The sequence below is a fragment of the Malurus melanocephalus genome, unplaced genomic scaffold (genome assembly GCF_030028575.1).
Source record: "Malurus melanocephalus ecotype Western Australia unplaced genomic scaffold, MMel_1.1 scaffold_233, whole genome shotgun sequence".
NCBI lineage: Eukaryota > Metazoa > Chordata > Aves > Passeriformes > Maluridae > Malurus > Malurus melanocephalus.
In genome coordinates this window covers 324,076-336,380 of record NW_026623465.1, presented here as the reverse complement: position 1 = coordinate 336,380, position 12,305 = coordinate 324,076, and the positions used below count along the sequence as shown (strand labels likewise).

The following is a 12,305-nucleotide window of genomic DNA, read 5'->3' as shown; positions in this document are numbered from 1 at the left end:
CCCCCCCACCTCCTTCCCTCCCACACCTCCTCCGTGGCTGGCCATTACAAGATAGCTTTATTGCTTCAGACAAATCCATTATTTACACCACTTGATATTAGACACAGCAAGAGACAGAAAGATTTTCTTTCCTTCAACAAATACCAAAAGAACTGTTTCATTCCATAGTCAAGATCTGTACACATATTGAAAAATTCAGTCCTCTCCTGTGGCAGCTCTGCCCCAGGACATCTGCRGAGAGCTGTGCTCACCTCTTGACATTTCAGAATTCTGCCAGGTGCCTGGGGCTGGCAGGAGGCAGCCAGGCTGCACCAGCAAGCTCTGGGTAGCAGCAAGCCAGGGAGATGAGGAACTGTGGGCTCTCTCCACTGCTACCTCCATCACATCTCCACCATTGCAGCAACCAGCCACCTCTCCCCTTGCCGAGAGGCTTCACCAAGCCACATCCAGTGTCCACTTTGGCACCGTGCCCAGCACCACAAAGGCCACCATATGCACCTGGTTTGTTCATAATTCACGGGGTTTCTCTGGGGACTGGGCCTGCTGCAATGCTGTGTGCTCACAGGCACTGCCAGGGCCACAGAGCCTGGTTCCAGGAGAGCAGCCTGGGCAGCAAGAGGCACGGGCCACCCCCAGCACCAGCACAGAAGGGAGGGCACAAGGCTCAGCTCTACAGACAAGCCTACCCACCCTCATCCAGCAACAGAGCTGCCATGGCCCACTGGGGAGCCAAGCTACCCTGGGAAGGTGTCACCATTCCCAGAAGCTCGGCCAGCACAGGGCACTGGGCAGTGCAGTGCAGGATGGGTGCAGGTCCTGGWGCCACCTTGCTCAGAATGGCCAAAGCCTGGGTTAGGAACAAAAATAAGTTTGGGGAAGGGAGGGAGGATAGAAAACACAGACATGAACATCCCAGGGAAGCACACAGCTGAAGGCCCAGGTGCAGGAGGACACAAGCCACAGCCAGCTGTGACCAGCACAGCCTCACATGGGCATTGCCAGCCTTCCCACAACGCCAGACCCATCCCAGCTGGGTGGGCTCTTYCCCTCCTGTCACTGTCCTCAGCCAGGGTGCTGAGACAGAGGCCACAGTGTCTGGGTGCTCCCATAGCATGGTCGAGGAGCTGAGCACTTTGGATTCCCTTCTGCTGCAGGGACTCCGCCAGACAGCTTCATGCGTTTCAGCTCAGGCACAGAGAAAAACCCCATTTCCCTTTGTCCCCAGGCTCCACCTGGGCCAAGGGCTTGTCACTGTGGTCCCTCTTCCTTGGGCAAAGGGTAACATGGATCCAAGTGCCAGTGCCCAAAGGCCAGCTGCTGTTTCTCAGTCTCAGCTCCCTGGCTACTGGCGCTTGGCTTTGTAGGGACGGGAGCGTTTCCGGCGGTCCGGCTTCCTCTGCTTGTGCAGGCGGCCGATGCTGACTCCCTGCCGCCTGCGCACTGAGATGTTCTGCTCCACCAGGCTGGCCAGCATGCCTGCAGGGAGAGCACACACACAGGCCTGGAGTGCTGGGAATGCCCATGCCAGAGGGCAGCCCTTACTCTCTCACTCAAAAGCCATCAGTGGGCACCTCCTGGGACTATAAATCGCAAGGACAGAGACCYGTGGCTTCCCAGACTGAGCATCACCCTGTGCTCCAGGCCTGGCAGAAGCAGGGACCAGGCAGGGAGGGCTCCCCAGGAACTGCTCCATCATGCTCAGTGCAGCTCCCCCAGCTGAACCCAAATCCTCTGCCCCCTGAGAACAGCTCACCTTCCTGGGCCAGCATGGATATGAAGGTACAGATGAACTCATCATAGTTGTGGGTTCTCCTCTGGTCATCAATCTACAAAGAGACAAATCCACAATTAATCCACAAGCAGGTGGCAGGGAGAGAGGAGAGTTCAAGGTTAACAGGACAAAGAACTGGCATGCCTGACCCAGCCCAAAGGCTAAGGAAACTGAAGCAGGAAGGGACCCCCCCCCCCCCAACCCATCTTGGGCCAGTGCACAGTGGGACTGTCTCCATCCCAGTTCAGATGCCAGCATGTTCCACAAAGGGCTGCTGGCAGGAGGCGAGGGTGGGCAGGGCAGGCATCTCTGCAGACTCCCCCTTGCCTCCTATCAGTGCTGATGTTCATCCCAGCACKGTATCACCCTCCCCCAGGTTGTCAGTGCTGCCCCAGGGCTGTGGTCTGCCCTGGTCAGAGCTCTGCCCTGCTGAGCTGTTGGTAACAAGGAAGGGACTCTGAATGCTCCTCATCACCATTCTCAGCTGAACCAAGCTCCCTCCATCTTCACATAAAAACACCTGCCAAAAGCCTTCAGGGAGMTAATCAGCAATGCAAACAAGCCACCAACACACCTTGAATTTCTTCCTCTTCTCTACCTCCTCCTTCAGGCAGGCCTCATAGTTTGCAATCTCTGCTTCCACACACTTGAGCAGTGCCAGCAGCTCCTACCAGAATCAAGTAGACCAAACGTGAGCACAGACCCAGCCATTTCCCAGGAGCCAGCAGGGTGAGCTGGCAGGTATTCCTCTGTGTGCTAGAAAAGGGAGGATTCGTCAAAGGAAAAACACTTGCTGGGGAAAACAAAGAGAGCAGTTAATCATAGGGAAATCACTATGGCCGGTCCCAGGGAAGGTGGATTCTGCCCCAACCCCATATACCTGATTTTGGGACAGGGGGAAGGGCTGCCTGTGTCCCAGAAAAAAACCCCAGGGCCTGCTTCCCCTCAAAAATAAAATCTGAAGACTTCCCTTTGGAGTAGCAGTTTCTAGCCAGCTCTCCTCCAGGGAGCCCTTGGTGCAGTTGTGCTGCCTGAGCCTGGTCCTGTCCCTGGCTGGAGGGCACAGACAGGCTATGAAGTTACCAGCAGACTGCGACTTGGGAATGCAGGGTCTCACCAGCCCCTGGCCCAGAGGAGAGAACAGCARGCTGAATGTCTCAGTTGCAGACAGAGGCTGTGCCCACTGCCAAGGCAAAGGTCCCCGAGATGACGCAAGGCACAAAACCTGCACTGCCCTGTGCCTCGAGGCACGGCTGCGACGACACGCGAGGGGACAGCGTGCACATGCGGTTCGGTCACTGCCAGCGCTGCTGCGCCTCCGGGTGAGCTCCACGTTCCCAGGGCTGTCGCAGCACAAAACTCACCTTGGGAGAATACTTTTCCCCCCCAGGGTGATCACTGGTCCTGCCAAGTCCCACCTTCTCTTTGCTGTCACTGGCCTCAGTGCCCTCCTTCTCCTCCAGTTTGATCGCGACCGCSGTCTCTTCACCAGGTTTGATGGAAGAGGGGGAGTTTTTCCCCCCATCTACACACGGGAGGGAAGTGTTAGGAGGCATCGCAAAGGACTGGCATCCACTCCCAAAGTCAAAGGACACTGTCCTGTCACCACATGGGAAATGTCACCCCCAAAAGCTKTCAGGCACTTACCAACAGCAGCCAGCGGGCAGAACACGCCATCCTCGGTGAGGTGCAGCAGCCCCGAGCTGACGATGGGCCCCAGGTCCCTGACGGCGCGGTTGTAGCGCATGCAGTCGATGCGCAGCAGCCCGTCCTCCTCTCCAAACAGCACCTTGGAGATGTGGGAGGTGACGGGGCTGGAGGGGCGYGTGGGGTTGGCCGAGCGGATGGGAGAGCGCAGTGGGGAGTTGAAGGCGCTGCCAATCTCGGAGGCAGTGTCCGTGCTCTCGTTGCTGGGGGTGGGGGAGGGCTGGGAGTGGGTGACCACTGCCACAGCAGCACCCCCACCAGTCGTCTTGATGGACAAGGGAATGGAAAGATCCTTTTGAGATTCCTTCAGCTTCTCAGCCAGGACATTGATGGTGTTGGGCTGCAGGACGGAGAGCTGGCCATCTGCGGCCCCTGCCACATGCTCTTGCTTCACTTGCCCTTTCCTCTTGTACCTGCCCAGGAACACAGTAGGGAAGGTGAGTAGCTGGTGGAAGGAGCTGGGGGCCCAGCACAGACACTGCCAGCTCTGTGCTCAGCAGTCCAGGCTGCCTGCTGGGATGAAACAAGGTCTGAAACACTTCCWGGTCACTCCCAGTGCCATCAGTTTTTCTTGCAGCACGCTGGCACCACTCAAACCACTCAGTCCCAAGGACTSCTACACTGCTGGGAAGCACAGGGTGCTGTGTACCCCCTGCTCTTCTTCCAAAGCCCCCAGAGCACCCTTGCTGTGACCCCAACTTCCTGATCTTCGCAGCAGTCCACACACACCAACACTGCCACCMGGAGCTGAACTGGCAATCGGCACCATGGAACCGAAGTTCCTCAAAGCCCCAAAGCCTACTGCCAGTACAGTTACTCTCAAGGCACCTGAAATTCAGAGTTGACTGTGAAGAGCAACAGAAGAACTTCACAAAATCCAGTGAGTGAAAAGTAAAACGGCAGGTGAAGAAAAAAACCACAACTATCAAGCACTAGGGAAAGAGACACTTAAGTCTTCACTGACGGCTCKGCAAATGTCAGCTCCCCGCCCCCTACCCTCAGCTCAAGCTGTCACCTGATGGCTGAGTTGGTGTTACGAACTTCCTCCTCATCATCATCATCATAGTCATCCTCATCGTCTGAGTACTGCTGATGCTGTCGAACTGGGACCCGGTTTCGACCCACTCCTGCTGCAAGATCTTCCTCCTCCTGCAAAATACCATTGCTGAAGGTCTGCTGGCAGCCGGGCARGAAGGAAGAGCCCAGTGGATACATCCTTGATCCAGCCCAACACCAGGACTTGTTCCTTTGGAGAGCAAACAGGGACCCTTCCCAAGCTTGCTCAGTTGACCCACATTAAGGTTAACCTCCTTTGTCAGGTCAGTCTTGATCTACCCTCTCCTCTTCCAGCCTGGGTTAGTGCTGGGCCAGGCTGGCTGCTAGGCAGGGCCAGGCTTAGGCTGGCTGACAGCCATGGTCCCACAGAGGTGAGGGACTCCAGGCAAAGAGCTCAGCTTGAATCAGGTGTGCTGCTGGCCTGGAGCTCTAGCCTACCTGCATGGGGGACTTGGCATAGTTGTGGTTATCCAGGAAGGCCGGCAGTCTCTGCACAATGGGGTTGGGGTTTGCTGGAGGGGCCCCGTTGATGCCGCTCACTGACGTCTTTGGCACCGGTTTGGATTTGCTGGGTGGGCTCGGYGTGGCAGCGGGGTGGCCCTGGTTGGTGGGTTCATCAGTGCCATCTGCCACAAAGCACAGCACAGCCTTTCAACACCAGCACTGTCACTTTTTACTCCATGTCCCCTAGCGCTCTTACACCTCCAGCTGTCCTGCCCTCCCACTTTCAAGCTTTGTRTCCCTCCAACAACCTCAAGGCACAGAGGCATCACCACACCCCAGCAGAGTGCGCATGGAGCAGGGTTTGCAGAAAAGAAAGCAAAGCTGACAACAAAACTGCCCCGAGCTCCAGGTCAGCCAACTGTTGCCACCACCCTGTGCTCACTCCACGGCAGGCCAGGCTGGCAACACTGATGGTATGAGGTCCTACCTGGATGGGTGCTCTCTGGAGTCACAGTCTTGCTGCTGGCTGGCTTTGTCTCTTCAGCAGGCTGAGACTCCTGAGACTTCTGGGTCTGGATCAGCTCAGGCTGAGTTACTCGGATAAGCTTGAAAGCAAACGACACAGAAACTGCATGWGGACCAGGAATGACCCAAAGCACACCCCTCCCACTCAAGCATGGCAGAGCTCATGAGAGTAAGCCAACACCAAGTGCTGAGGCACACAACTGACAGAGCCAYCTCCCAGGTGAGCAGCAACAGCCAAGTGACAAGGCTGGTTATCTCCTCTTCCCACAAGACTTCTTCCAAGGCCAAACAAACCCCCACACCAGGGCCCTGGCAGCACAGGGAGATGCCCTGAAAACAACTATTTCCCCCACCAGCCTTGCACTCCATCAGGGCCTGAGCTGACCTACCTGCTGCAAGGCTTCCAGCACAGTCTGGCGGTTCATCTTCAGGATGTGCAGTTTGGACTCATACTTCATCCTCCGGTCAGGCACCACGGCCATCAGGTTGAAGCGGATGTCATGGTATGGCTCCCTGCAGGATGGCAGAGCCTCAGCCATGGGATTGTGGTGACAGCCCTATCCCCACCTCCTGCCCAGGCGTTTAGCACCAACACACMCAAGACTTCTCCCCAAAACCAAGGGAACCTCACAGTGGCTCATGAAGCAGTGCAGTGTTGCTTCAGCTACCACACAAAACACTCTTCACAGTCACAGGTTGGTTGAGGTGGGAAGGGACCTGTGAGGGTCATCTGTTCCAGTCCCTACTCCAGCAGGATCACCCAGAGATGGTCACCTGGACACCATCCAGACAGCTTTTGAACATCTCCAAAGATGGAGATTCCACATCTTTGGGCAACCTGTGCCAGTTCTGTCACCCTCATGGCCAAGCATCCAAGAGGCCCAGCTCAAGACCAGAAACACCACTCCTTYTCCTAAGGACTTGAGCTAACAGGGACCTAACCAGGCCACTCTTAATGCTGTGCAGCATTTGCAGGGACTCAGCACTGCACAGGGAATGTGGCTTCTCTGCACGCTCTGCAGGCAAGAGAAGGCAAGAAGCAGAGCACCTGCATGTCTCCACAGCCAACCTTCTCCATCCCCACTTCCACAACCTGCCACTCAGACACCACAGTACAAACAATCCAGGGGAATATAGCAAGGGGCCAGTGCTTGCCCCATTGCCCAGGACATTACCCTGCAGTGGCCAAGCCAATGCGCTCCATGATGACTCTCCGGGCTTTGTCTGTCCATTCCTCRTCATCTGCCCATGGCCCTGTGACAACGAGACACAGCTGGACTTAGCAAAGCTTGCCATGCTTAAGTAAGCCAAGTACATGAAATGGGTACCTCACCAAAAGGGCTGACACACAGAAACCTGGCAGGGATAAAAAACTGTCTGAAAGACAGAACTGAGCAGTCAGGTTKTAAGAGAAGGGAGTAACCTGGGCAGCTCACTGGGACCTGTTGGGGCCTAGTGCCTCAATACAGTGGTTATTTGGCACAAGGACAAAGAGAGGAGATAACTTGGTAGAGCAAGGGTAATCTATTTCAGAACTGAAGGACTTCATGGCTCTGAGCAACAAGGGAGGAAAATAGCAAGGCTGGAAAAACAAAAGCAAGCATTCAGAAATAACTGCCTTCCAGGCACAATCCCCGGCACACAGGCTCCAAAATGAACTGTCAAAACTCAGGACACAYATTAGAGTGATTCTCTACTAATGCTGGTTAACACCAAGAGGCAACAGAAAACAATACATTTGGATACACCAGGGTGCTCTTCACATGTGTGAACAAGCAAGGACAGGTGGGCTCTTACCGTGGTCAATGGGATAGACCTTCAGCCCGTCCAGCTCAAAGAGCCTTCCCTTGATGGGGACATAACTGACAAAATGAAAAGCCTCCATGGTCCGCACTGCGCTGATCCCATTCTGCTTTTCCGGCAAGTGCCGTGGCTCTGGCCTGCAAGGAGAGGTCATGGAGAGTCTGCCTCCTCCACAGAGTGAGCTGCAGACCCCCCTCACTCACCTGGCATGGCTGTTGTGGGCCTTGGCCAGCTCCGGGGCATTGCCGATGGCATAGCCTTTGCTCTGCAGCCAACAGCAAGAGAGAAGAGCTGAGACGTGACAGGGAACAAACAAAATGCTTCACCCACCACCTCACCATGCCCTCCATCCACAGGACCAGGACAGAAACCCTCAGGCACACCCTCTGCTCTTCTGAGTTACAGGTAAAGCCCAAAATGGAAAGAGCACACAATTTCTAATCAATAAATTATATCTGGATAACAACACAGACTTCACAGTAGGTCTGAAGGGAGGAGGGAGGACTTTTGATTACAGGGAGTAATAAGACAGAGGGCTCAGCCCAAGGGGACCGAGACTCTGAGCAAGGCAAGGCAGAAGTATGAGAGAGAAGAGGCAATCCTGCTACAGCATGCAGCCACAGAGCACAGGAAAGGATCCAGCTCATTTAGAGCATCACCCCAAGAGGGGGCGAAAGGCAGAGCCACGTGTGTCACCCCTGCACWGCCCTGCCCGATCCTGCCCCTACCTCAGGGCTGAAGCCTTTGGTGAAATCCTTCATGCGGCTCAGCGTGGGGCCCAGGTCGACATTGTTGCAGTTCAGGAGGACACTCAGCAGGGCATGGGTGGCACAGGAATTGGGAATCAGCTGGAGAGTAACACAAGGGCAGCTTAAACAGCAGCAACAAGGCAGCCTTGCAACAGCTCCTCAGTGTTGACAGCAATCAACTGAAAGCACTGGTGCAAGAACCATCAGTGCTTGTGAGAACAGCAACCCRACCTCAGCTCTCACAGGAAAGAAGGTCAGTATCACTTGGTGAGCCCCATGAGCATCTGCTCACAGTGCAGGTCACAGTCTCCCAGCCCTGACTGGATTCCCTCCAACCTGGAGCTCAGAGAGGACCCTTCCAGGAAGGAGGAGCTGTCCTCATGACCAGCAAGATCAGTGCAGCCTCTCAGTGCCACACTGACACCACACACACACACCTTCCCCCTGCCTGCAGCCTACCTGGTGAGCAAAGAACATGTTATTGACGATGTCATCGTCGATCACCGATGTCTCATCCACCAGYGTGGAGACCTTGCGGCGGGACCGGCGCTCCTCAATCCACTTGAACAGGAAGATGAACCCATACACAGGGCTGCAGAGAGAAGTCAGCAGCTGCAGCACTCGGGACCAAGCACACCAGTGAGGCTGCTCTGCCCAGCATCAGAAATGTTCCATTTCAAACCGTGGACACAGCAATGATAGAGAGGAAAAGCAGAACGAGCAGTGACATCTTTTTGGAAGTGACCATCCCTGCCACAATGCCCCCAGCCTGACATTATTGAGGACACTCTCCTGCACTGATGCTCCAGGCTCAGCCAACAATCACGCTTGAAAACTTTGGGGTTTGACAAGTCTTAAGAGACTGAAGACAGAGAAATGGGAAATTCCCCWCTGGACACTGACTGAATAGTGCCTGGCCACTGAATGACTCTCCTTTTACACTTGGATTCATYCTTGCTAGGAATTCAGCAATGGCCTTTAAGAAGCCACAGGCTCAAGGCTGGCAGAAAGCTCAAGCTGCAAGCACATCAGCTCCCCATGGTGAGAGGGAGATGAATCCCTTGAAGTGTGTCCCCCAAACCTGATGAAGCCCTCCTGGTCAATCACTTACAGCACTGACCTCCACGACAGACAAGCTCCCATGGGCTCCTCTGAATGAGTTCCCAGGCCCACAAAACGTTCTACTTAACAAAACTCACACGCTCAGGTCTCRGACTTACCCTTGGCATTTGCTCTGCAGATCATAAATCTCCTCCACCTGCACTCCCTTGACCCCTGCAGACAAAGGAGAGAAGCTGGTGTAAGGCCCACCAGAAAGGACAGAGTAATGTTAAGCACAAAAACGACTTCCCAGAAAGGTTTCTTGGACTTACCAAAATCTTCAACCAGGAGTGTGAAAAGACCTGAAAGGAACAAAACCAATAGGTTATTTCTGGCTGRAAGAGAGCAGAGGGAAAATCTGCTGTCATCTTCCCTTGAGAGTCTCACATGGCCCCAGGCCAAGGCACAGCCAGAAACTCCACAGCAGAGTGGCACAAGAGTCCCAACAGTGGAGACCCAACTCCCTTCACCCCTCCATCCCATTCATCATCCTCCTCCTCAAGAGGACTTGAACCAACTCCTTCCTGCCAGAGCCCAATGCATCCTGACCCACTGCAGATGACCTTCCAAGTGAGCAGCAGCAGCAGASAGCACCTAAATCACACACACATGCTTGCAACCAGAGAGGAAAATGGATGAAGAGATCACAGGATATTTTTTTTAAATATAATTTCTAAGAAAGATAATTTCTGTTTTTGTTAGTGAAAGCCAGTGAGGGAAAATCCAGATCACAACAACAGGGCTGTGAGGAAGTCCAAGGGTTGAAAGGCTCTTCGGGGAAACCAAATCCAGCAGTCTGTCTCCAGTGATKACAAAACTCAGGAGGACATAACCAGCAAGAAAACAAGGATTGTCAGACATCAGCAATGAGCAGCAGTTGCCATTCTGATRCTGAAGCAAAGGCAGTCAGCCCAATTTTCAGGCAGTCACTCTGCACGTGGAGTTAGCRAGTTCGAGACTGGAATAACAAATCTGCTTTTTTAGCTCCCTTATAAAGGCTGCTGAAAGCCTGCAAGGAAGGCCAGGGAATACCAATAAGAAGGATTAAATCCTGAGAAACATCCCTGTAAGCAATGGATTTAAGGACCCGGATGCATGTGGCTCCATTTAGAAGAGCCCAAGGGGCTTCCACACCAAAGTTAAAATGATTAAAACAGTGAGGGAACTCCTGGGAGCAAAAGTCTTCTTTAATTTAGCAGAAAACATTGTATTTCTTACAAAATTGCCAGTGAGAAGAAATACGCTGTGGAAATAACATGCTTCAAACAAGTGGGAGCCTGTTCATTGTGCCAGGCTATTGCACCAAACCACAGCACCTTCCTGGTCCCTTCCAACCCCACTTTTTTCAGTTATATATACATATATATATATATATATATATATATCAGTATTTTGTATTACCTCACCATCCTCAAAAGGCACAGTCCTGCTGCTGACACCTCTCCTGGAACACTCAAACACCCATCCCAATTTGTATGGGTTGGCTGGGACACATTCTGGTGTCCCCATGCACACATAACACCATGGCAGCWGCCTGGATGTTCCCAAAGCTCTCCTCCCCACCCAGCCCAGCAGCCAGCCCAAACCTGGATCYACCAACCCTTCCTGACCAGTAAAGCACCCAGAAATTCCATCCCAAACCCCAAGGCAAGAAGCAGTGAGAAGATACTCAATTCATGGGATGAGGTGAAAGCTGAGAGCAGTACACTCCTAAGATCTGTCCCATCTGCCACCCCTGCATCCCAACTGCCACCAACAAAACCTGCCCCTGCCCAGATTATCTCCCAAGCAAACAACCTTCCCTCCCAGCTGTGGGAATCCAAACCACGTCCTGGGATTTTCTGCCATGATGAAGGACACGATGGAAATTATTTCAGCATTTCCCAAGTAAAGAGGATAAAGAGCAGCAAAACTGGGGGTGACTGGGACACCAACAGCAGACAGAACGCTGTGCTGAGTGCAGCAGACAAGTGTAATTCCAGAGGTCCAATTTCCTCACCCAYAGCGTCCAAAACTCACCACCCCATCCTAGAGAGCAGCTCCCAGCCTCCCACAGGACCACCCCATTCCACCCTACAGCGATTCACACGGTTAAAACAACATTGGGACAATGCCCCAGCCGACACCAGCTTTGGCTCTCAAATCCCAACCTCGGACACAACTCCGGGACTCCAGCACCGAATGCACCTTCCAGGCAGCACGAAGGGAACGCCTGTGACCCGCCTGCTCACAGTTTCTCTATGCCCGGCTCTTCAGCATCTTTGCCGCCCTCCCGCACCCCACATCTCACACCCCAAACTTCACCTGTACACCCTACTCCCTCCAATACTCCATTTGTACACCCTACACCCCCAAAACTTCACCTGTACACACCATATCCGCAGCCCCCAAACTTTACCGGTACACCTTCCACCCCCAGCCCCTCCCCACAACTCTACCTATGCACCACACATCCCACCCCCCAAAACTCCACCCGTGCACCCCACACCCCCAGCCGGCCCCTGGAGTCTCCCTGACCCGTTCCCCAGCCCAGGCCCCGCTCCCCGGGTATCCCTCAGAGTCCCCTCGCCGCCCCGCCCCGTGCCTCGGCCCGCGCCCAGGCCTGCCCCCGCCGCAGTGCCGTGCCCCCGCTCACCAGGATCGCTCTCCAGCTCCAGCCAGCCCTTATTCATCTTCCCGCGGGCCGGGCCGCGCCGCCATGTCCAGCCCCGACTGAGGGGGCCGCCGTCGCGCTCCCATGTGCGTCACCGCCGCTCCGTGACGTCACGCGCGCGACACGGGCCCGGCGCAGCCACGTGGGCGGGGCGGGGTCTGTGGGGAACTGCGGTGCTTGAAAAGGATGAGAAATAAAACTCTATAGAGCAGGTATTTGTTTATTGCAGGGCTGGAGGTGAGGGGGATTTCCCCTCCTAACCCACCTGCCTTTGCTTCAAACTAGCACATATTTATACAGTAAGCATGGTGTAACATGAACATTGTCACTACGCCCCCCATACGCCCACCATACACCCACTACTCTATATGGGCATGGAATTACACGATATCACAGTTTTACAAGTGTGCTGGTGTTATCCTCAATTCGGTGGTCGCAGGGCTCTACCTCTAATGAGATTCCATCCTCTTCATCACGGTGGACTTCTCCCCTTTGT

The 12,305-nt window shown here is 54.4% G+C and overlaps 1 protein-coding gene across 2 annotated transcripts; it reads right to left on the bottom strand.

The window, feature by feature from the left end:
- Positions 1-43: 43 nt before the first annotated feature.
- On the bottom strand, positions 44-11,896 carry BAP1 (BRCA1 associated protein 1). 2 transcript variants are annotated; one of them, XM_057374785.1, is made up of 17 exons: positions 11,792-11,896; positions 9,429-9,458; positions 9,276-9,330; positions 8,515-8,647; positions 8,035-8,154; positions 7,510-7,571; positions 7,301-7,443; positions 6,679-6,757; positions 5,893-6,016; positions 5,466-5,583; positions 4,973-5,160; positions 4,494-4,627; positions 3,419-3,891; positions 3,136-3,296; positions 2,346-2,438; positions 1,754-1,826; positions 44-1,476 (listed from the first exon to the last, which is right to left on the bottom strand). In XM_057374785.1, exons 1-17 carry the CDS (start codon positions 11,826-11,828, stop codon positions 1,343-1,345), a joined length of 2,157 nt encoding a protein of 718 aa, XP_057230768.1. In that variant the 5' UTR covers positions 11,829-11,896; the 3' UTR covers positions 44-1,342. The 2 variants fall into 2 exon arrangements, with proteins under 2 accessions (XP_057230768.1, XP_057230769.1); XM_057374786.1 differs by having other exon boundaries at positions 3,190-3,296.
- Positions 11,897-12,305: the final 409 nt, after the last annotated feature.